The 25131-nt window shown below is 47.0% G+C and overlaps 1 protein-coding gene across 1 annotated transcript in view; it reads right to left on the bottom strand.

The window, feature by feature from the left end:
* The window catches only part of LOC108797960 (cadherin EGF LAG seven-pass G-type receptor 3-like), a 111430-nt gene that overhangs the window by 43942 nt on the left and 42357 nt on the right, over positions 1-25131 (bottom strand). The window contains exons 18-32 of the mRNA XM_018569648.1: positions 23701-23884; positions 22411-22560; positions 21072-21240; positions 19042-19209; positions 18024-18150; positions 16619-16825; positions 15647-15821; positions 15150-15262; positions 14623-14702; positions 10237-10363; positions 7280-7399; positions 5615-5751; positions 3709-3818; positions 3304-3471; positions 1113-1304 (exon numbers count right to left, since the gene is read on the bottom strand). Of these exons, the coding sequence (XP_018425150.1) occupies positions 1113-1304; positions 3304-3471; positions 3709-3818; positions 5615-5751; positions 7280-7399; positions 10237-10363; positions 14623-14702; positions 15150-15262; positions 15647-15821; positions 16619-16825; positions 18024-18150; positions 19042-19209; positions 21072-21240; positions 22411-22560; positions 23701-23884 (2227 nt within the window). The remainder of the gene's footprint in view (positions 1-1112; positions 1305-3303; positions 3472-3708; positions 3819-5614; positions 5752-7279; positions 7400-10236; positions 10364-14622; positions 14703-15149; positions 15263-15646; positions 15822-16618; positions 16826-18023; positions 18151-19041; positions 19210-21071; positions 21241-22410; positions 22561-23700; positions 23885-25131) is intronic.

Raw genomic sequence — 25131 nt, 5'->3', positions numbered from 1 at the left:
TGGGGGAGCAGGGAAGCTGAGCTGCTGAGAGACTGCCAGGAGGCAGTGGCGTCACAAGGGGGGTGCGACCCGCACCTGGTTGACACCATTGGAGGGGTGACACCAAAATCACTGACAGTCATTTCGGTGTCACGCCCTCTGAAAAGATGGGAAGGAGGGCAAGGTGAGTAGAGCTGCTGAATCACTGCTGTGATGGGGAAGCAGGATGAGCTGAGCTGCTGAGAGGAGGACTTCAGTGCTCCTGATCACAGTTTAAAGTCATCATAATCCACGTTCATCTTCAAAGCTCAATTCCACTTTCCTGATTACATTCTAAGTAGCATTTACTACCTTTTCCAGTAAGCTTGCACGACGCTTTTTAACTAGCAATACTTCTACAAGCCGTGCCCAATGGCAAACAATCCAATTTCTTAGTCAGCATGGGGAATTGTAGGAACAGATGTACCAATGGAATGAAGATGGGTCTGTGCACACCAGGAACTGTTAGGAGAACATTCCAATGCCCTACACATCTTCAGCACCCACATGGCAGTGTAACCAAAATGTAAACATCTCGCACTGGCACATTGGTTATTTGAAGAGGTTTACGGAGGTATAGCAAAAAACAAATAGGAGGTAACCGCTGCCTCGCTATCAGTGGCGTCACAAGGGGGGTGCGGCCCGCACCCGGGTGACACCAATGGAGGGGTGACACCAAAATGTCTCACAGTCATTTTGGTGTCACCCCCCTCTGAAAAGTCGGGCGCTCGGTCATGGACCGAACGCCCGACAGTATCAGGGGAGAGGAGGGGACCCGGCGGGTGACTGTCCCCTCCTCTCTGCCGGCGTCCATCACCAAGATGGGCGCCGGCAGGTATCAGAATGCTGCCGCGTGTGCACGATGACGTCACGCGCAGTGACGTCTCGGCGGTGTGACACTCTGTTACCGCTCCGGGTGTCAACCAGCCTCGGGACGCCCCTGCTCATTATATCATTATATCACCAGCAAGATGAAACAGTTGAATGTTATGCAGCTGAAACTGTGCAATGTAAATTCTAATGATGTTCCGCAGGGGCCGGCCAAAAGCCGCTGCAGCAATTCTGGGATCCTTATTACTTTACGCCCCACCGACCTTTTCTCTGTCTGTGAGACGTCAAGGAATGTTCGTCGCCACTGGTCAGGTCCGGTTGGTTGTTGTTAGCCGCATCCTTGCTGACATCATGGCCAAGTTTCCTCTCAGAGCCCCATTTCTGCAGCGAGTTGGCCTGAACCTCCGCGTCACCCAGAGCTGGCCAGTAGGACATCAAATCATTGCCATCCATGTCTGGAAGAAAAGATGGTGTCTATTTAGATTTGGTTTAGATATCCTTTAAATCCACATTGAAGACAACCATTCAGAGTGCTGAACTGGAGTAGAGCAAGTAATGGAAAATCTGCTCTGCCAGTCATTTAACAGAATGGAGTCCATTAGCAGCTCAACCACGCAAATATCTGATATGACTGGCATAACAGGTGTCTGGTAAAAGTGTTCCAAAAGACAACTTACAAGTTCTTTAAGAGAAAAGTGCCCCCCATTCAGCAACCTGTGCTCAAAGAGACTATGGGTTCCCCCTCATTATAGGGTTTCCTCCAATGGGGATCTTACATAGTAATTGTGTAAGGTCCCCATTGAATACCACCCAATGGGGATCCTACATAGTTACAATGTAATTATGTAAGAGCTCCACATTGAAGGTCACCCAGAATGAGGGGGGCTCTCTTTGAGCACAGGTTGCTGTATGGGGGGCACTTTTCTCTTAAAGAACTTGTAAGTTGTCATTTGCTTTTAATATTGCAGCAGGTTATTGGGCAAGAATTCCCATCCCCTGTGATGTCATAGGCCCAGATAAAGGAGAACTATGGGGTTAGGGCTTTCCCCCATAGTTCTCCTAAGGGTAACGGGAGAACACAAACTAGCGTCCTCCCGTCACCCAAAGCTCAGTATACCGCGCTGGAGGATCGGACAGGGGAGGGGGGGGGGGATCCCTGCAGGGAGCCGTGAGTGACAGTCACGGCTCTCTGCACGGATAGATCGAGAAGTGAGCGAGCGCCGGTATGTGTTCGCTCACTTCCCGATCTACTGTACTGAGCTGGCCTGTGACAGTCTCATTGTCACAGGTCGGCTCAGATTATGAGGCTGAGTGAAAATCACTCGCCTCATAATTCTCCTTTAAGAAGCAGTACATTTTTTAACTTAGTGCTTTTCTTTTAGCCTTCCTGATTGATATCCCCTTCACACTCTAGAATGCCTGCAGTGAACTGGTAAGTGGTTCTTTGAACCTCAACATATGGATACCCCATTGAAAAATGCTTGTGAGCTTGTGGACCCCCACCTTGTTGATACTAGCCCAGATGCCAGTCAGAATCAAGCAGAACAACTTTTATATTGTGCTGTCCTTAGAGATGTAAGGTTAGAGAAGAGATATGTTGATGTGGTGGTGTGTTTCATGATAAGATCCTACCCTGAGCTGGTATATCTGGGGGCACTCTTCTGTACAATATACGCTTGTAAAAAAAAAAAATGGAGCAAGTTAAGAGTCTTACATCTTTTATGTCTTTATAGTCCTGTTCCTCTGCATGTTTTGCTATTCCTTCTTCTCTTACTAAAAATGCAGCTTTTTGCTCTCGCCTTTAAGGGCTCTATGCTGGCAGAGCTGAGTAATAGCCACACAAGTTCCAAGACACAGATTGTATTACAGAGGAAGAGACGGGGCACAGCTAACAAGGAGTGAATTACCAAGAGCATTGGGTCTATCTCGGGTCCCTAATGGACTGAACAGTCATATTTAGGCACCGTGCAAAACTGCTGTATCAGGAAAGGGAAAAAATTGAGGGTCTTAGTACAATGTCTATCTGGTTGTATGGCCACTTCTGTGGGTTTTATGAGCAGATATGCCAGGGAATCATTAGATATTTGTGTAAACTTCTAATCTGCTACTTGCCCTATACAGGCCGTATCCTAATCCTCATAAAACAAGGATGGCTAAACTCCGGCCCTCCAGCTGTGTTGAAACTACAGATCTCATGAAGCATCTCTCTCCCGGAGTCATGTCTGTGAGAATCTTGCAAAGCCTCATGGGATTTGTAGTTCCACCACAGCTGGAGGACGCAGTTTGGCCATCCCTGTCATAAACACATCGTCTCTAGTAATGCCTCTCGGAATCAGTGAGTCATGTCCGTCATGTTGTCACCAATTTTTCAGAACTATTATAAAATAGGGTGCTACAGACTATGAAGTCGAAGACTTTGTAAGGAGATTCTACGTTCCCTCCTGGTGGACTCACCTTTAGGGTTGTGATTGGACGGGTTGGTGAGGAGCCTCTCGCTATGAGCCGCTCTTTTGAACTGGCGCTGGAACCTGCCGCGAGGGCGGACGTTTTCTTCACTCTCTGACGAGGGGATGGACAGGCTGCGTTCCTCGTCCAGGGACAGGTCGCTGTCCGAGTCCGAATCTTGCCCTGAGGAGATCACAGAAGATGTAAGAGGACTAGAAAACAGAAGTTGTGCTACACAGTATACAAGGAAGAGTTATTACCCAACCTGACCAATCAAGTTACTGCGCCTTGTGCACGTTTGGACAGGTCAGGAAAAACCTAACTGGGTGCTGATGGCAACATGTCCCCATTGAAGCACTTCCAAAGTGTCTCCTTCCGACAGGCCACCAGTGACGGGCACAGTTTTGTCTTTACCTCCTCCTGCGTCTCGATGAAACATGGCTACATCTAGGTCGGTGGGTCCTGAGTGATGACTGAGCAAGCTGTGGTCCTTAGCTGATCCCTTGCGAGCTGCCATGTTTTCCCTGAGAATAAGAAACATTTATTTAATTTATTACAATGTTACTTTCAAAAGCGCTTCGGGTGTCCCTGCCCTTTCTCGAGCCCGCAGGTCAAGAACACCCAAAATGGTTGACCTTTCTACTTTCCGGTGTATCTATGACTGAACAAAAAAAACAAAAAAACTTTTGCATGTCAATCACATGACGTTGGACCTTCTGTTTGGCATATATTGGAGGAGCGGCAAAGAAAGCCTGCTGAGAAATGACACAGCAATCACACAAGCAGATTGCATATGAAGCCGTATTCCACGCTTCCCATTATAACAACTCCCCGTTTCAAAGTTTTTATTGGTTTTTCCATTCTTTATACAGAGATAATTTATTATAATCAAATATCATGTGCATCATAGCCAATCATCTGGTTATCTTTAGTATAGACACTATACCCCCCTCCTTTTCAGAGTATTTAAGGCCTTAATAGTCTCGTTAGCTGTGCATAGTTAGACCATAGGAGCCCGCTTCTTAGTAAGGGGGGGGGGGGGAGGGGTAATTTTATAATTATTTTCTTAGCAATAAGAGTATTGCTATTTCTCACTATGTCTACACATGGTAGTTCATTCTGGTGGACAAGATTACCCCTCCCGCCAGACAATGAGAATGGAAAGACTGTTCGTTAAAGGAGAACTATGGGGTCAGGGCTTTTCCCCATAGTTCTCCTAAGGGTCAAGGGAGAACACAAAATAGCGTCCTCCCGTCACCCTAGGCTCAGTATACCGCAAGCTACTGCTCGCGGTATACTGAGACGCCGCAGCCGGAGCGGATCACGACAATTATGTCTGGATCCGCCCAGCTGCGTGAGTGACAGCTGGCTCTGCCTATCTAGAGGCAGAGCCAGCTGTACCCGCCCCCTCCCGTTCCGCCAGTCAGCGCTGGAGGATGGGAGCGGGGAATCCAGCCCCTCCCCTGTCACGGCAGAGAGCTGTGACAGGATCGAGAGGTGAGCGAACGCCGGTATGTGTTCGCTCACCTCCCGATCTACTGAGCCGACCTGTGACAGTCTCATTGTCACAGGTCGGCTAGAACTATGAGGTGAGTGAAAAGCACTCACCTCATAGTTCTCCTTTAAGAAGGAAATAACAAGAAGGGAGAAAGATAGAAGAAAAAGAAAGGGAAAAAGAAAAAAAGAAGAGAAAAAAAAAGACAACACCCATCACCTGGAACAGACTGATGGAGATGCACTGAGACAGAGGAGCAGTAATGTACAGTCACCATGTAAGAACTACTATGCAGGAAGCAAGGCCAAGCTCATTTTGCGTGCACAAATGACACCTGCCCACATCCACATACATGTCTACAAATTACACCCAGAAACACAATTTATTAAATAATTATTTGTTTAATGACATTATTCGCATTCATCAGATCACATTTACCTGCATATTTAAAGCAACCGCACGTTCCCTGATTTAAAGCCCAACTCCAGCTAAAATGTCTAGATTTGGATACTGTTGGGAAGGGTTAGGCTAGGTTCACACCTAGGCGATTGAGCTGGTGAGATATTTCTGAGCGGTTGTCGTGCGGTTTTCAAAGCAGAGATGTCTATGGGACCCGAACCGCCCGAAAATAGCTCCTGCACCTTTTTGCGTGACAGGCGATTTTGTCTGCGCGACAAACCGCAAAGGTGTGAACAGCCTCCATTGACTTCAATGCGAATCTGGGTTTTGAATTTGTTTCTATTTACTTTCATCTGTTACCCTCCTGAGAATGCTCACACCTTCTGCTACCTGAGAATACACGAGAGCATCCTGCAGACAACTGACCTCAAATATGGCCTGTGGCTGGAGTGGGTGCGCGCTGTGCGGACGCTGCTGACAGAAGACACCGTGGAAGCTCCTAACGTGATTCGGATCAGACCGCTCTCCTCAAACAATGCCGTGTTATTGTAAGCATTTGGACCCTGAAAACAACAAATAACAAAGTCATTACTTCAAGTAGTTTTAGGTACGGTGAATGTTCACAGTTACATGTACCTGTTGTGGCTGGCGGGCTTCTATGTAAGAGTGAGACCCGCTGTCCAATAGCATCCCAGATAACATCAAAAACGGTAATAACGGAAATCCAGCAATAACGATACACAAAAACCTCAAACTAAGTAATGTACCCAAAACTGTAACCCCCAAACTTCCAGTGTCGTGCTTAGACCCAACCGTTCTTTATCTAAATCTTAAAAGAGAACTATGGCCAAACCTTTTTTGGCATTCATTTTCTTTTGGGTCACAGGAGGACATTTATTCTGATGACGCAAAACTCAGCATATAGCGCGCAAGCCTGCTATATGCTGACAGCACAGACCCGCGCTGCAGCCGTGAAAGATCCATACAATATTGTCGGGATCCACCCCGCTGCCTTATTGATAGCTACTTCTGCCTCTTTAGAGCCAGAGACATCTGTGCCCACCCCCTCCCATGTCTGTCCATCCAATAAGGAACAGAGAGGGGAAATCCCTGCAGGGAGTGGTGACTGCAGGGAGAAGATCGTTAGCTGAGCGATCAGCGGTTTTTGATCGCTCAACTCTCACAGAGCCGACTATGCATTTCACTCTCCCCATAATTCTCCTTTCATCCTTCTTTCAATCCTAAAACTGTAAAAAGGAGTAGTACACAAAGACCCTTTGCCTGTTGATCTGACAGAAATCCAGTGTGCTTCTAACTTCCTGCAGTGAGCTGACAACACGATGCCTGTGTTGCACTGAAATCCCAATCACCTTTATTAGCCCTTCCTGAATTCTCCCCTGCTGGACTACAGAACTCCCCCCCCTCCCATCATCACCATAACATTAGGAAGAGGTGTTCCAGGGGGATATCATTGCAGCAGCGACATTGTGTTGTCACCTCCAACAGAAAGTCACTAGATTTCTGGTATTTTTCGGCACTTTTTTCTATGTGAAAACATATAGGGGGTCAAAGCTAGCCGAAGGATCAGCCGAAGCTTTGGCTGATCCTTCGGCTAGCTTCGGTTGCGGGAGCCCTTCGGTTCAGTCGAACTTAAGGGATGCTGTATGGGCTATTCACAATGCTTTGGCTCCACTGAGTCGAAGTGACACCCGAAGCGCGGCGAACGGCCGGCTGAAGGCCTTGCAAATGGCAGCTGGGCGGAGCCAGCCGTGATCGCACGGCTGGCTCCGCCCCGTTGTAATGACAGATCAGCATCCCCAAATGACCTGGGGACGCTGAACTGTCATTAAACAATGACAACTGGGCGGAGCCGGCTGTGACATCAACTGGGCGGAGCCGGCTGTGCCTCCGGCAGCTTAGTGACTAACCCTGGTTGTGTTGTTGACCTGATCACTAAAATGACAATGCAGCTCAGGAACTGCCATAAAACACTGAACAACACATAAACTGGCATCAAAGTCCAAAGCCCGGACAAAGCTCTTACCGATTGTGCAACTCATATCATAATATATTCAATGACTGAAGTATTACCCCCATTGGCGCTTGTCTCGCTGCCTCCTCTCCCTGCACTTTCTTGCCAAAACATACAACCTTCCACACTTCCTGGAATTCCTCATTGAGGACACAGAAGAGGACCAGCACGGCCAATCCCTGTTGGAAGAGCGAAGAGACGATATGTAATAATCATTACAATGTATCAGCCGGAAATGATAGCACAATATTCCGCAAGATTCCGGCCGGGCATTCTATGAGCTTCTTACCTGGAGATTCCTGATGTAGATGTTATAGTATTTCTCAGCTGGTAGGGAAGCGGACCGACGCGTTCACATCTTAGTATTAAATCTCATGTCACTTAAGGCGACTCCCATTCTATTTCTCTTGCTTTCTCATGTAACAGTACCCGTGTATAGAGGCTGTTGTAAGATCTTTATTACACCTTCTCTCCTGTCACAAGTATCTGCCAACCCTCAGATAGCAGCTGTGAAAACTCTGTAAACATCAGGGGTTCTAACCCTTCCTCACTATCTAAAAACAAACATTTTGGCTAGACATAGACTATAGCACATCATGTCACCTCTTGACAACTGATACCTTAAACTAGCCTTTCTCAATGGGGGTGCTGTCTGGATTTTTCAGGAGTGCTGTCAATTTTTCGCACAGCATCAGGAGTTTCCATGGCGCCGGCACTATGAGAGTACATAATAATAATCTAGAACAGACAACATCCTGGACTTCCCCCAGCATTCCAAAGACAGAATTTCACCTCCGTCCAGACCTGCTCCACCTCCGGCCCTCCGACATTCTGCCACAGCCGCGATGGGAAGGTAGGGCTCTGGTGTGAAAGGGGAACTTAGGACTCTGATGTAAAGGGGGGGGGGGCTGCTGATGTGAAGGGGGAATTCTGATTTGAAAAGGGGGACTTTATTATGAAAGGTGGGGGGACTCTGATGTAAAGGGGGCTGCTGATATGAAAGAGGGGGCTCTGATGTGAAGGGGGCTCCTGATGTGGAAGGGGAGGACTCTGATGTAAAGGGGGCTGCTGATATGAAAGAGGGGGCTCTGATGTGAAGGGGGCTCCTGATGTGGAAGGGGGGACTCTGATGTAAAGGGGGCTGCTGATATGAAAGAGGGGGCTCTGATGTGAAGGGGGCTCCTGATGTGGAAGGGGAGGACTCTGATGTAAAGGGGGCTGCTGATATGAAAGAGGGGGCTCTGATGTGAAGGGGGCTCCTGATGTGGAAGGGGAGGACTCTGATGTGAAGGGGGCTACTGATGTGGAAGGGGGGACTCTGATGTGAAAGGGGCTCCTGATGTGGAAGGGGGACTCTGATGTGAAGGGGGCTCCTGATGTGAAAAGGGGGACTTTATTATGAAAGAGGAAGACTCTAATGTAAAGGGGGCTTCTGATATGCAAGGGGATTCTAAAGTGAAACGGGCTCCTGATATAAAAGGGGGGCACCTGATATGAAAAGGGAGTCTGATGTGAAGGGAGAATCTCAAAATATGTTTTCTTTTCTTCAATGGGGCCACCTCTTACCAGAGGTGAAAACATGCATACCTGACTCTTACTGAAGATAAGGGTCTGATATGGATTTTTGGGGGAACAACGCTTTGTTTTCTACATTTTAGACTGAGGCGCCTCGAGCTTTTGCATTTTTTACATGGTGCCATGACACAAATAAAAGGTGGGAAACGCTTACTTAGACAGTCAGACGAAACACAGTGAAGAGGAGCTCTACTGCTACAAGAACACACCTGTAAAAAGAAAACTTGCACCTGCTTCAAGAAACAACATGCCTGCTAAGAAAACTGACAGCTGAGGCCATTTCTCATGCAGGAAGGGCGGCAGCAAAAATCTTACAACATTCACTATTCTGGCTCATCAAGAGAAACTACAAAGCGGTATAAAGAGATAAATGTAATTACAAATGACATGTGATTGATCTGTAGAGCTTTGGGTGACTGCGCTGACATTATATGTTACATTTCCAAAAAAGCCCAGCAGTGATATTTAATGAAAAAACAACAGTTACATGATGATACATCATTTTTAAAGTGTGCCTGCCACCCCCCTAAACATACAAGGCTGCCATTTTGTGAGCAAACCAGATAAAAAATAATCAGCCTATCAATTCACTGAGAATCAATGACATCAAAGAGATGTCACTGAGTCCTAGTGGATTCATAGGCTGTATTTCTTGTCCAGAACATGGCTGCCTCTGCCTTGAGTGATGGCTACACTTTAAATTCCAAAGATATGCCTGTGTTTCAGGGCCCGTTCACACTATCCAGTGCGTTCAAGGCACGGTTCCGTGCCATGAACGCGCTGGATCACATACACAAACCTTCCCCACGTTCTGGGGCGGGACGGGGGTGTGGTGGTGCCATTCGTTCCAATGGCACCGCAGACACGCCTCCCACCCGCAGTGCAATCCCCCGCATCAGAACGTGTGGTACCGCAATGACCTGCATTCCAGTGTAGTGCGATCGCACCACACTGGGAACGCAGGGCACTGCGGTACCACGACTTCTGGTGCAGCCGATCGCCCTCTGGACAGGGCGTGTCTGCGGTGCCATCAGAATGAAAGGCAGCACCATGCCCCTCCCGCCCAAGAACGCAGGGAGGGTTTGTGTATGCAATCCAGTGTGTTCATGGCACCGCATGGCGCTGAACGTACCGGATAGTGTGAACGGGCCCTAAATGTGGCAGAACACTCAAGACTAATATTTCACTTGACGCTTGAATCACCCACCACCCCCTGGACCACTCCGGTGATTAGATCTCTGCAATTGAGTTCCCAGCTCCGCCCACCTCCAGTGTCCACTCCAAGTCTCACACGCAATCGCTGGATTTTTTCGTGGTGGCGGTTTGGCAAGAAATCGGAGAGACACTTTATTACAGCGGGTGATTCAAGCTGCAAGCGTCCACCCTTAAATGACATACTGGTTTAGGATGAAGTGACCCTTTAAATGAACATTTTTTTTACCTGCAGGCTGCAGAGGAGAACATAGAGGTAGTGAAAGGCCAGAATGCTGTTATTAACAGCCAGAAGCCCGAAAAGCCAGGTAGTGCTGATTAACAGGAGGAGAATGAAGGAACTTCGCAAAGTCATGCTACAGGGAGACAGGAAGAAGGGTGCAGAGAGCACAGACATACAGATTACACTAGGAAAAGAGAACACTGCTACATATCTTCTGTATTTCCACCAACAGGGAATACATTCTGTAGCATGCAGGGTACAGGAGGCTACTTAAAGGGGTGTTCCACTCTGAGCTGACTTCTTGGCAAATGTAAACATTTCGCTATCAGTCCGGGTAAGGAGCCATTTGTATCGCAATTACCTAAAATCTGTCTTCCTATCGCAGCGCAACTCCAGGCAAACAGCTCAATACATAGAGGAAATACATGTACGCGACCTGTTATACTGGCCAAACCACTTGTATTCCAGTCCATCCAGTTTGGAGATTAACATAACAATGGTTGGCGGGTGACACCACTTTCTCTTTTACAGCTGGGGGGGAAGCCAAAATTCGGCCTTCCAGCTGTGGTGAGACTACAAATTCCATCATGCATCTGCCTTTAGAAGTCATGCCTTTGCCTGTCAGAGTCTTGCATGTGCCCTGTAGTTTCACTACAGCTGTCCTCCTGTTTAGGTTATAAAGTGTAGACGGAATACAGCACTGTCCTCTCCCCACCTGCCAGCGTGCTTTTTGGACATTGAAAAGAAAAGAAGCAGATTAATTAGGTCATTAGGTGCGCTCTTACCTGCCGGCAGCTATCTTGGTGATGGACGCCGGCAGAGAGAAGAAAGGACATTCACCCGGCAGGATGAGGTATGTTGCCAGGTGCCCCACTCAAGCAACTGTTGGGCTCTCGGGTCCATGACCGAGTGCCCGACTTTGCAGAGGCGTTTACCCCTCCAATGGTGTCACCCAGGTGTGGCCTGCACCACCGCACAATCCTAGTGACACCACTGCTCTGCCCTGTACTGCTATCAACACATTCCTTGTCAGCACATTCTCATGCAGTCAGCTGGGGAGATTCAGTCTCTCTATTTTCCTGGTGACCATTATCATCGAAACAAAAAAATTGATGGGAAATCTAACATGTTACAGATGTCACGGATACAGGGGAGGGGGAAAGGCTACCAATGGGGGGGGGGGGGGTATTTGTGTGAAAACTTTTTTTTAACAGGGGATCTCCTCCAGCCCTCCCACTGTGGTGCAACTACAAGTCCCATGAGGCATTGCAACACTGACAGCCATGACTCTCAGAGCCAGATACATGATGGAATTTGTAGCGTCACCACAGTTGGAGGACCAGTTTGCCCCCCCCCTGCTATAGAGAGATTTCCTCTGACTTCCTGTGGTGCCTTTGGTACACAAAGTGGGGGGAAATATTCTCATAGGATACAAACGGCAATTAAAACCCGATTAAAACGTTAAAAAAAAAAGTTGGCCGTTAGGTCTACTTTGACTTCATCGGTGTTTGGCTTCTCTTAAATTTCCAATGACAGGCTGGGGTGGGTGTGCATTAGAGAAAGGTGAGGTCACATCCTGATAGTGCTGTCGCCCAGGGATGTCTGAATTAGAAAAGGTTCTGAATACAATCATTCTGGCAGGTAAGACCTCAAACTTACATTATCTGTGAATTTAGATGTTTGCCTTCAATTCCGATTTAAAGTTTGGCTCATACAAACAAATCAGTAAAGTCAACTGAAGGTGGACAACCCCTTTAACACAAACAGAAATAACACCATGGGTGGGGGTCCCATCTATCAATGTATACGTGTGACAAGTCATAGAAGATATATACAATAATAATCAATCTAAATAAATAAAAATGAATTCTTCTTTAAAAAAACAGACGGACTGCTTATACAGTACTGGCTCCGGTATATCGTTCGCACACTCGGTTCCTTTACAGTACACACAGATATTTATACAATATACATGCTCAGTGTTTCTATAGACATGCAAGATTTCCAAGCTGGCATCCAATGAAATGCTTTGAAAAGCACCGGGTGCAAAAGTCTTGATTGGTCACTGTGGACAGGAAGATAGAAACCTTCAGCTACAGGGGCAGGAAGATCAATATACTTAGCTACAAGGGACAGGGAGATGGCTATCCTCAGTTATAGGGGCAGGAAGATAGATATGCTCAGCTATAGGGGCAGGAAGATCAATATCCTCAGCTATAGGGGCAGGAAGATCAATATCCTCAGCTATAGGAGCAGGAAGATCGATATCCTCAGCTATGGGGGCAGGAAGATCAATATCATCAGCTATAGGGGCAGGAAGATCAATATCCTCAGCTATAGGGGCAGGAAGATCAATATCATCAGCTATAGGAGCAGGAAGATAGATATCCTCAGCTATAGGAGCAGGAAGATCGATATCCTCAGCTATAGGGGCAGGAAGATCAATATCCTCAGCTATAGGAGCAGGAAGATAGATATCCTCAGCTATAGGGGCAGGAAGATAGATATCCTCAGCTATAGGAGCAGGATGATCGATATCCTCAGCTATAGGGGCAGGAAGATAGATATCCTCAGCTATAGGGGCAGGAGGATAGATATCCTCAGCTATAGGGGCAGGAAGATAGATATCCTCAGCTATAGGGGCAGGAAGATAGATATCCTCAGCTATAGGAGCAGGATGATCGATATCCTCAGCTATAGGGGCAGGAAGATAGATATCCTCAGCTATAGGGGCAGGAAGATAGATATCCTCAGCTATAGGGGCAGGAAGATAGATATCCTCAGCTATAGGAGCAGGAAGATCGATATCCTCAGCTATAGGGGCAGGAAGATAGATATCCTCAGCTATAGGGGCAGGAAGATAGATATCCTCAGCTATAGGGGCAGGAAGATAGATATCCTCAGCTATAGGGGCAGGAAGATCGATATCCTCAGCTATAGGGGCAGGAAGATCAATATCCTCAGCTATAGGGGCAGGAAGATCAATATCCTCAGCTATAGGGGCAGGAAGATAGATATGCTCAGCTATAGGGGCAGGAAGATAGATATGCTCAGCTATAGGGGCAGGAAGATAGATATGCTCAGCTATAGGAGCAGGAAGATCAATATACTTAGCTATAGGGGCAGGAAGATAGATATGCTCAGCTATAGGAGCAGGAAGATCAATATACTTAGCTATAGGGGCAGGAAGATAGATATGCTCAGCTATAGGAGCAGGAAGATAGATATCCTCGGCTATAGGGGCAGGAAGATAGAAACCTTCAGCTATAGGGGCAGGAAGATCAATATCCTCAGCTATGGGGGCAGAAAGATCAATATCATCAGCTACAGGGGACAGGGAGATGGATATCCTCAGCTATAGGGGCAGGAGGATAGATATCCTCAGCTATGGGGGCAGGAAGATAGATATCCTCAGCTATAGGGGCAGGAAGATCGATATCCTCAGCTATAGGAGCAGGAAGATCAATATACTTAGCTATAGGGGCAGGAAGATAGAAACCTTCAGCTATAGGGGCAGGAAGATCAATATCATCAGCTACAGGGGACAGGGAGATGGATATCCTCAGCTATAGGGGCAGGAAGATCAATATCCTCTGCTGTAGGGGCAGGAAGATCGATATCCTCAGCTATAGGAGCAGGAAGATCGATATCCTCAGCTATAGGGGCAGGAAGATCAATATCCTCAGCTATAGGAGCAGGAAGATAGATATGCTCAGCTATAGGAGCAGGAAGATCGATATGCTCGGCTATAGGAGCAGGGAGAGATATCCTCAGCTATACTAATTTAACGGAAGTTTGCCCATTGAGGGGGGCGTGACAGGTTCTCTTGAAGCTCCCCCCCAACCCAGTGATAATGACCTTTTGCCATGCTCTCCTACCACATTGTTCATATGTCAGAGCCATGGGTCTAATTCCTGTAGAAGCTTTGTGTCAGAGTCACACAAGTATACAATCTACTCCCCTTCACTACATGTTGGCCTCTCTGGCCTAAACACTACATCTGGGAAGGAAGGGGAAAAATTCTCCTGGAAGGACCGGGTATTTCCCAGGGCTCTGGCAGAACAACAAAGTGCAGCGACACCGAGTATCAGTGGGACAAAGTGACAGATTCTCTTTAAGTAAAATACAAGTCTCCTTTATCCAATCTGAACCAATCATACCGCAGGGGGTCATTTCTCTAATGGAGGTTCATACAAGAACCTGATTGGTTACACTGGGCAACACACAGATCTCTCATTCTCAAAATGGAGCCCCTCTGTTCTTCCAAAGTACAATCCACAGTGACCAATCAGAACCCTGCTGTGATTTAGAAAATACAAGAATCTGAACAGTCGTTGTGGGCAGTAGAAGAGTAGGACAGGCGATATAAATGGTCTGAAACAAAGGACTTACAGGACGGACGTCTTCTTGGCCTCCTTCTGTCCGGGTGAGCAGGTGAGTTTGGCTACCATAAGGAACATGGCGCCGTTCAGCTGAAGAAGACACAACGGAGAGGAGAATTGTTACAAAGTATCAGTTGGGGCTAAAGAAAAGTTCTTCATGATTACATTGTGTGCTAATAAGAATATTCACCAAGCACTCTGGGTGAGGGCAATTCAGGGTGAGGGCACCCAACCTCATACTCTCACAGCGGGATTGACTCCCTCCCAGATCTCCCCCCTACGATGTTATGCTGAACCCTATTCCCTCCCCTTCCCCCCCCTGTACTAGTTCAATAGTTCATAAATGTTTATTGGCAACTGTTAGACACACAATCACTGTATAGTGCCCCCCGGGAAGTACGGAGAGTATAGTTGAAGACGGGGCTTCCTAGTATTACTGTCACACCAACACGTGTAAATGTATGCCTCTTTTGTACTTGAAACTTGCAGCGAATTGTAAAACAAAATAAACATTTTCTTGAATGAAAGAATATTCACCAAAATCACTACAGCGATGGGTCCGGCAAAACTCCACACCAGCTTATCATGAATCGAGATCCAACAGAAGTCTGGATTTCCATAACCTTCTGGGTCCAGTCCCACTGCCAAGCCTGCAAGGACCAGTCATTGAAATGATGAAATATTTAAGTCAATGTTATTTTCCCAGCAGATGTTCAAAAAGAAACTACTAGATAGGCAGAGGCCGCTGTTGCTCACGCAGCTGGGTGGATCTCCACAGTATTGTCGGGATCCGTCCGGCAGCGGCACTCTTAGTATAGAGCAGGCAATAGCCCGCTATATACTGAGCTTTGGGTCCCTGGAGGAGGTTAGTATATGACCTCCCGTGACCCTAGAGAGAACAATGGGATAAAAAGATTACCCCCATAGTTCTCTTTTAAATAGGCAGATATATTGCCACCAAAATCCATCCATAGTTGAAATATCGCTTTTTAGGCGAGCATATGTTTCACAGCCCCTAATGACGTGCAGCTCACCTGTAATAATGGCCGGGACGCCCCAACCAATGGCGTGGTAGAATCTCATAGCGCCAAAGTTTATGTTCCTTACTTCGGTCTGCATGCGGTAGATGTGAAGCTCGTCCACAAAGAGCCAGGCGAAGGTGGACAGGAAAAAGTAATGCAGCAGGATGGCGATGACGGTGCAGAGGAACTGAGGATGGAGGAGAATATTACTAACACAGTGCATTTAGTTTCCTTCATATACAGATTATTGTGAGTTAAAGGAGAACTATGAGGCGAGTGAAAATCACTCAGCCTCATAGTTCGAGCCGACGCGTGACAATGAAACTGTCACAGGTCGGCTCAATAGATCAGGAAGTGAGCAAACGCATACCATCGCTCGCTCACTTCTCGATCCTGTCCCCGCAGAGAGCCGTGACTGTCAGTCACCGCTGCCCCGCAGGGATTGCCCCCTCCCGTCTCCGATCCTCCAGCACTGACTTGATGAAGGGACGAGGGAGGGGGCGGGTACAGCTGGCTCTGCCTCTAGATAGGCAGAGCCAGCTGTCACTCACGCAGCTGGGTGGATCCAGACAGTAATGTCGGGATCCGTCCCGGCTGCGGCGGTCTCAGTATGCAGCGGGCTATAGCTCACGATATACTGAGCTTTGGGTCACGGGAGGACGCTGGTGTATGTCCTCCCGTGACCGTTAAGAGAACTATGGGGAAAAACACTTACCCCATAGTTCTCTTTTAAGGTTCATTAATTAAAGTGACGCCAAACTCAGGAGTTAAACCTTAAAAATACATTCAAGTATCTTATCTACGAACAACAATGTATCTTATTTGTGTATCACTCGGCTGTAGATCCTCCAATCATCTCTGAATTGGTGCTGACACTGTCCTTCCTTCTGGAGGGGGGCTACTTCTGTTCCCCATGGTTCCTGTGTGTGTTGTGCAGTAGTCACCGCTAATTATACCTCATGCTGCATAAAATCTGCATCTCACCTCGCTTTCTGTGCTGTTGATACCCAGCAGAAAGACCAGCTCGGAGAAGAAGAGTGCCATAGCGATGTTGGAATGGATGCCCCGGGTGTTGGTTTTCAGCCCCTTAAGAGATGTCAGGATTGCAAATGTTGTCAGAAGGGCCACCAGCGAGATGGTCAGACACGTGTATGTGACAATGGCCAACGTCTCCAGATCTCCCTCCAGTTGCTGCATGGACAAACAATAGATACGTATACATTAAACAAGTATTGCACCGCTTAAAGAGAAACTGCACCTATACATGTGGGTGTTGCTGAACCTAACAAATACATGCATTCACGTATCCAAGACTTTGCCCAAGTGATCAGTATTGACCACCAGCACCACTGCAGAGTAAGCGCCAGTGTTGGCTGGTGTTGGAGCTTACATGGGTGGATGTTACTGACCCCCCCCCAATGTGACAGTGTTCCGGCCTGGCCATATACTGGCTTGAGTACAGTCACATGACAAGAATACATCCTTCACCATACCTGGGAGTTGGTTAAAAGTTTGTCAACTTGCGAGTTATTGGGGCGCCTCAACTGTGGACCCTGTCAGAAACTACAGATATACTATAGGAAAGTCAAGACTGAAGAAATACTGCAGGAGACAGTGAGAGACTGGGGACATGTTATATGAGGTTAGAACACTGCTATACCCCTTTACAAATCAATGTTCCCGCTCCCACTAGTCTGCTGGGGTCCAAGGGCCACATAACAAGCACCAAAGCGCTGCTTATAGCCCATGGGCCACAAAGCGAGGACTCAGGGAGGCAGCAGGGATGAGTGAATATACCTAGTTGGGGGTGGGCTGAATTGGCAAAGTGTCAGCGTCTCTTTACAGGAGACCTGCTACGGGTCACAGTAATGCTGCTACCACTGTGTGTTTAGAAGGCGGTTTGCCTTCAGGTCTATTATCGTCTACTACAACTGGTGTATGGCGAAAACATTTCACACAATCCTGTTAGAATAACCAGTTGCAGGAGGATCGAGATTACCTAACTAGTACTGTCACCGTGTCCCAGCCACCATGCCGTCCAGTGAGGGGCAATTGATCAATCACTAGCCGCAGCCTCTCACCTGCTTAAGCACTGGGGACTAGTGATGAGCGTGGCTTTGATGTAAACCTTGGTTCGCCTGAGTTTGTCTATGCCCGCTCACAACTGTGACAACCAACTCCATTCTCGGACCAATAAAGAGCGGCATTTGCAGGGGACCCCCCCCTTCCTTTGCCTGTTAAAACTGATTGAGCCGGGCCTGGGCTTAGTGTGGGCACGAAGCCCAGGTTCATCACTACTAGGGACCAATGTAGCTGAGATTCAGTGAAGGAAACCCAAAACACTTAGCTGCCCCCTAAGGGCCATCGGGGATTTCTGTTTAGAATTTACCTCTCGGTGTGATCCGTCCATAAGAACACCAAAACTCCCAAACCGGGAACACTGGCAGCGCACATGTGTTGTGTTCCGGAAGACCATCTCGCAGTCCTTCACTGCCCAGCTTCCTGGGGAGTCTAGTCTAAAAACAAAGAGAATAAGGAGATGATGATGATGAGTTCTAGGAGGACTTAGTACTTTGTGTTTCCGAATAAAGTTTTGCTCTATGACCTTTACAATGAGAGTAAGTTGGTTTATTGAGCAGTCTGCAAATGACAGTCAAGTGCAATAAGCACCCAATAGCTCCCAAAAATGATGTAACTGTAAAATGGTTTGTAATGGACAACAATCCGGCTTTTGCTTGAAGAGAATCTGAACAAAATCTGTCACCTTTCACTCCCTGCAGATGAAGCTCAGATTTACGCTAAAGTGTATACCCAACCGTGTATAGTCCAAACCCAAAACAAAAAACAAGTAATACATTGCAGCTTACCAGTCCTTAGATGTGCTGGCTGCATTACTTTTCTTTATGAGGTTTTTTCACCTAGTTAGCTTTTAAATAACACACTTCCTGTCCCTGGGTGACAACACTCACCTCACCTGGGTGACAACACTCACTCTATGGAAGAGCAGAGTGCTACCCTAGGCTGCTATCCTGATTTGGACTACTAATCCCACCTCCACTCCTCCTCTCCATTACATAGTGAGGCCTTCTTTTGTAGATCACGGAAGGTAGGTGGGAAAACTGAAAATATGTTCTGTGCTTGGAGTTACAAGGACACCAGAATTCTGGAAAATGTACTTAGCCTGCAAAAAAGCAAACTAATGCAGACACCACATCTAAGGACTGGTAAGCTGCAATATAGGAAAATGTTGTTTTTGGGTTTAGATATTGTGAATGTATTGCTGGCTGTGGTCTGATTGTGTGGTGCAGACATTGTTGTGGGTCTGTCCTGTTACAGAGAGTGCAGAAGATATAAAGTCAGTAGATGTTCTGCTGGGCCGGGAGAGATATAAGAGGATGAAGACGTACTGGATGGACTGGTTCCACTGTACGCAGACGGGCTTGCTTCTGTTCACTGTTTCCAGCAGCTGGAAGTCTAATATTAGAGGTGCCTCCAGGTCTCCATCGATAAAGGTCTGATCTCTGAGGATGGCCACACTCACGATGGGTGAATTTATCACTGGATTCTTGGGAAGCCTTAAAAGAAACAAAAAGTATATATAATAATAATACAAATAATATATAAATATATTAATCGCACTGTATAATTATACTGCAGCATAACAGGTTGATATTTTAGTTCTGGACAGAGGTAGCTGAGCTGAACCATCCGTTAGCTTCCTATATAGCAAACACTTTTGTTAAAGGGAACCTGCTGTGCTTTGCCCATGCAGGGAAAAAAATAGGTTAATATAAAGAGGACCTGTACTGTGGAAGCTGTGTCCTTGTTGCCTGGCTGTGTCTAATTACAATGCCTGCTGGGCTACTGACCAAGAACAAGCATGCAGCATATGAAGCAACTCATGCTTGTTTGAGTCAATGACTTGGAAAGTCAAAGAATCAACACAACAGCCAAGTAAGTAATATGTTGGAAGTTCAGTAATAGCAGCCCAACGTCTCTCATGACAGGGTTTCTTGAAGGAAGACCTGAACTCTGGAAGCTGTGCCCAAAGAAAAAAGGCAGGTAAAGGACTAGTCACCAGGACTGTATGTGATCTCCCTGCAGCTCCCCATTACTGACCAGCCGTACCTTGTTCTGCACTGTCAAAATGTAGTAGATCCAATCGCACTCCTGACCGGATAAAGCCCAAATGAAAAATGGGGGGTGCCGAAAGTGACAGCGAATGCCTCCGCACATCAAAATGCAAAATACCATAAAGTAGGGATGCACCGATAGCACTTTTTTAAGACCGAGTACGAGTACCAATACTTTTGATCAAGTACTCGCGCATACCCATTACCGATACTTTTTCTTAAAGGGGCAGGCCACATTTTTTCTAAAGCAATACAAACTAATGCTTTAAGGTCACTTTCTTAATATTATGATTCATGAGATGACGAGGGAGCATGACGCCGGCTTCCTGGCCAATCAGAATGCCGGGCGCTGCGTCATTACACGGCGCCCGGCTCCCGGATTTGCTAGCTTCCTGACCAATCGGGAAGCTGGGCAGCGTGTCATTGCATGCTACCCGGCTTCCTGATTGGCCGGGAAGTCGGATCCATGCTCTCTCATCACAAGTGACGAGAGAGCATGGAGCCGTTTCCCGGCCAATCAGGAAAACGGGCAGCGTGTAATGATGCACTGCCCGGCTTCCTGATACAGGAAGTACTCGTGCTAGGTATCAGAGCATTTGGGCGAGTACGAGTACTCACCCAAATACTCGGTATTGGCACCGATACTGGTATCGGTATCGGTGCATCCCTACTATAAAGTCACTCGCACTCCATTTGTAGATAGCAGTCAATCTCCTTTATTGACTGAGCATGATGTCACATGCACAAAGCCACGTTTTGGGACCAGGCAGTCCCTTCTTCAGGCAAGACAAAAGTATGCTGAACAGTTTGCCTGTACAGTATACAGTGCTCGGTCAATAAGGGAGATTGTTCTGCACTGTGTCTCTGTACGGAGGCGGCCATCTTGGTAGAGGCCGGGCTTTGTTTCCTTATATCAGAGCCTCCAGCATGGAGAACACTGTGCAGCACATTAGTGGCATCATTAAATCTCATTACAAATCTCCTGAGACTAGCAGTCAGAGGCAGCGGTGCCTCAGGTCTCACACTGCAGATATACAGCTATGAGGCTGTAGGTACAGAAGTGATGAGGCACACTCGCATACCAGAGAGGCACACTGCTTTGTTTCAGGAAGAATTTAAGACAAAATGTGAATTTAACATATCTAGATGTTCCCTATAACACAGCAAATCTTCACTTCTTGAGTTCAGGTCTACCTCAAAACTAATAATCAATAAAACTGTCAATACTGAAATGCAGATCAGGAAGTACATGTCAGTCTGTGCGTCCCTCCCGGGGCCTGTGGAGCAGATGGGGACTATCTCACCTGAGGTTCCTTTTATCTGTGCTGTATTTGGCTGGAAGCAGGTCCCCGAGTGTTCGGTAGATGAGCAGGACAAGGATGGTGGCGGTGGGCTCCGGATCAGGGATCACTCTTTTTGGTGGGGGAGCAGCAGTCGTTAAGTTACTTTCAGGGCTGGTTGGAGTTGGTAGAACTGTTGGGGGGGCTTTTAAAAGAGAAAAAAAATCTATTACCAGAAACATTAGAGAAACATGGAGGCTGTCATCGCTGACCCTGTATAGGTTGACTTGCTGACTCAGAGCAGGTACGCAGATAAGGACTTCTGACTTTTCTCACCCACAAATGTACGGGTTAGTGGCTCAAAAAGTATTGGCAGCCAGGTAACTAGGAGGAAGGCATCAATGGCAGTCCTTGCATTTGTAACATGACAGGATAACAGAATCATATTTATAAACCCTTACAGAGCTGTACTAGTCTCAATAATAATAAAATCTCAAATAATAGTCTCCCACTATTTATGTTTTCCTGAAACCTCAAGATAAAACCTTGTTTATATATGGTGGGAGAGCCCCCTGCAGTCATATCTGACCCCGGCTCACTGCCCCTAACAATCAGTTATAGACACGTGCGATTCGTTTAGTTCCGTATCAAAATTCGTACAAATTTTCCGAAATCTGGACACATCTGAATTTCCGAATTCCAATGCATCCAAATGCGTTCAAATGCGAAAGTCGGATCCCGTCCAAAAACTAAATTGAATCGGACATGTGACTTTTTTGGTCAATCAGGTGTGTTTTTCGTTTTAATGCATCCGAATGATCCCGAATGCTATCCGAACTATCCGAGCTCCCGAATGCCCTTCGGGTCTGGGAGCCTCAGCTTTAGTTTTATGTATATATGGGTCCCTACGAATATATATGTTGCCGCTACGAATATTCGCTCGTATTATAGAATACTACTTATATATACATAATACTAAAACTGATGCTCCAAGACCCGAATAGAGTCCGATTTCCGAATAGCATTTGAGAGCCATTCGGGTCTGGGAGCCTCAGCTTTAATATGGCTCCCAGACCCATATTGCTTTCTGGAGCTCCCAAATGGTATTCGTAAATTCGGATCCTGAATGCCATTCTGGTCTAGGAGATTCCGCTTTAGTATTAAGATCTGTATATGGTGTTCTGTGGTATTCGCAACAAATGTTCGTAAACTCATCTGAAACTAATGAAAATTTGGATTTCATCCGAAACTCGAACCAAATTTTATTTCGGATCCGAATCCTGAAATAACGAAATATCCGCACCAATTTTTTTCCGCAGCTTACATGTCTAATCAGTTATCAGGCACTGTGTGACATCATTACCTTCCACCTTTGGTGGCTTTAGGACAGAAGCAGGCAGCACCACGTGAGTATGGGGATCCCATGGGGTCTGTCCACGGAACAGACTGCTGTGATATCTGGGGAAATGCCTTCTGGGGGGGATTTGATTGTCCACACGTTCAATATTTACAACTGCAACAAAGAGAAAAGGTGACACAGTGAGATGATACTCAATACAATACAACAATACAATACGATGCAATGAAGAATTACTTCATCAGACCAGCTAAAGCTCACTTATATAACAGAAGAAAACCTAGAGGGTATGTAAAACAAGCCATATTCCATGACTGATTATCAACTTCAGCTTTAAAGGAGAACTATGAGACGAGTGATTTCCACTCACCTCATAGTTCTAGCCGACCTGTGACAATGAGACTGTCACAGGTCGGCTCAGTAGATCGGGAGGTGAGCGAACACATACCGGCGTTCGCTCACCTCTCGATCCTGTCACGGCTCTCTGCCGTGACAGTGGGAGGGGCTGGATTCCCCTCTCCCCGCTCCGATCTGCCAGCGCTGACTGGCGGAACGGACGGGGGAGGGGGCGGGGACAGCTGGCTCTGCCTCTAGATAGGCAGAACCAGCTGTCACTCACGCAGCTGGGCCGATCCCGTCGTCTAAGTCGGGATCCGCTCCAGCTGCGGCGTCTCAGTATATAGGGAGCTGTAGCTCGCGGTATATTGAGCTTAGGGTGACGGGAGGATGCTAGTTTGTGTCCTCCCGTTACCCTAAGGAGAACTATGGGGAAAAACACTGACCCCATAGTTCTCCTTTAAAAATGAGAGACTCCTTACCAGGAAGTTGAATTTTATTATGAACACGTCTTAGGGCCAGTGTCTACAAACATTGATGGGCAAACGCAGCGTTCTATTGACATTAATTGAAACACTTCTAAAAATCATTCAGAAATTACTACAGGGGCAGTTGACCTGCTTCAGCAGCTTTTACATTCCCACAGACGTGCTGAAAGAAGCACTTTGGAAGTCCATCAACACCAGCTCTTCCTGTATTACCTTTTGAGCCTTTCTGTCTCAGTGATAACGGCACCCCTCATTTCTGATCCTGCTGTCACAGGGACAGGAAGTGAAGGGAATTCTACTTAATGGGTTCAAGTGACAGCAACAAAAATTTGATAGACTTGGGAAGAGTAAAATCTTCTATCAAAAACTAAAGTGTGAACTGAATTTGGTATTTAACGAGTGCCTGTCATAAACCTATAATGACAACTGTAAAAGCTGCACAAAGAAAAAAAAATATCTGCTCAACACTTACCGATGTTCGGAGTCACCAGTCCAACAGGGTTCAGGTAGGTGAGCTTCATGTTACGGGCCAGAGTGCCAGTGTACTCCCGAAACAGCTCCATGAGCCCAGCGCTGCCTCTCTCGCTATGTACCAGGGTTTCCCAGTGCTCCCTGTTAGGAAGCATGAGGACAGAGCTCCCGGCCTTGAGCACGTTCTACAACAGAAAGCAGGTCAGCTGACATTAAATACATTATAAGAGGAAGCAGGTGAAATGCATGCTGCATTGGAGTTTTTTCAGCTGTGAAAGTTTTCATGAATTTTGGGAGCATGAAATGAAAGAGTAGGTGGACTTCTGTGATCATCGGCCCAAACGCCCTTAGTTGCTCTCTTGATCACCCAAATTTATAACAGAGACCTTACAACAAATGATAACCCTACAATGGGCCAATTGCCACTTTTCTACCCCGAGAAGCCAACATACGTCTTATGTTTGCCTCTTTTCTATTGATTTCAATGAAGGCCCAGTCTTCCTGAAGTCCTACAGGGAGAAAGGGTCTCCAGCAAGATCTATGGTAAAAAAAAAGAGCAACACATACAGGCACTACAGAGAGACATGGCCCCCTTGCCTATAACATAAGCACACTTCTGTAAGCTGATCTAGAGACTTGTATATTAGGGTAATCAGAAGCACTGAAGTTGTTCGTCAGTTCTCCCAGTTTCCCGCCCCAGCAGTGACTCAGAAGCTCTGTTTACCAACCAAACATTAGTTCAGCAGTTCTGGTCCCTCTCCTAGCAGTGGCTCAGTAGCTATATTTCCCCCCACCCAGCAATGACTCAACAGCTCAGCTTACTCTTCTGCTCCCTCAGTAGTGACACAGCAGCTCAGCTCTTCTTGATCTACCCTCTTTGGATTGACTTTGCAGCTCAACTCACCATATTCCTCCATTCTAGCAGTGACTCAGCAGCTCAGCTCTCCCGGTTTCCCCTCCCAGCAGTGACTGAATAGCTCCGTTTACCGCCCCAACATTAATAGAGCAGTTCTGCATCCTCTCCAAGCAGTGGCTCAGTAGTTGTGTTTCCCCCCGCACAGCACTGACTCAACAGGTCAGTTTACCCTTCTGCTCACCCAGTAGTACTCAGCAGCTCAGCTCTTCTTGCTCTACCCTCTTTGGATTGACTCAGCAGCTCAGCTCTCCCAGCAGTGATTCAGTAGCGCCGTTCACTGACCCAGCATTAATAGAGCAGTTCTGCTCCCTCTCCTAGCAGTGGCACAGTAGCTTTGTTTCCCCCACACAGCACTGACTCAACAGCTCGGCTTACCCTTCTTCTCCCCCAGTCACGACTCGGCAGTTCAGCATTTCTTGTTCTACCATCTTAGGATTGACTTAGCAGCTGAACTCCCCCTACTCCCCCATTCTAGCAGTGACGCAGCATCTCAACCTTCCCTGTTCCCCCCTCCAA

Source organism: Nanorana parkeri, unplaced genomic scaffold (assembly GCF_000935625.1).
Source record: "Nanorana parkeri isolate BGI_ZX_2015 unplaced genomic scaffold, ASM93562v1 scaffold1372, whole genome shotgun sequence".
NCBI classification, from domain to species: domain Eukaryota; kingdom Metazoa; phylum Chordata; class Amphibia; order Anura; family Dicroglossidae; genus Nanorana; species Nanorana parkeri.
This window is presented reverse-complemented; position numbering and strand designations above follow the sequence as displayed.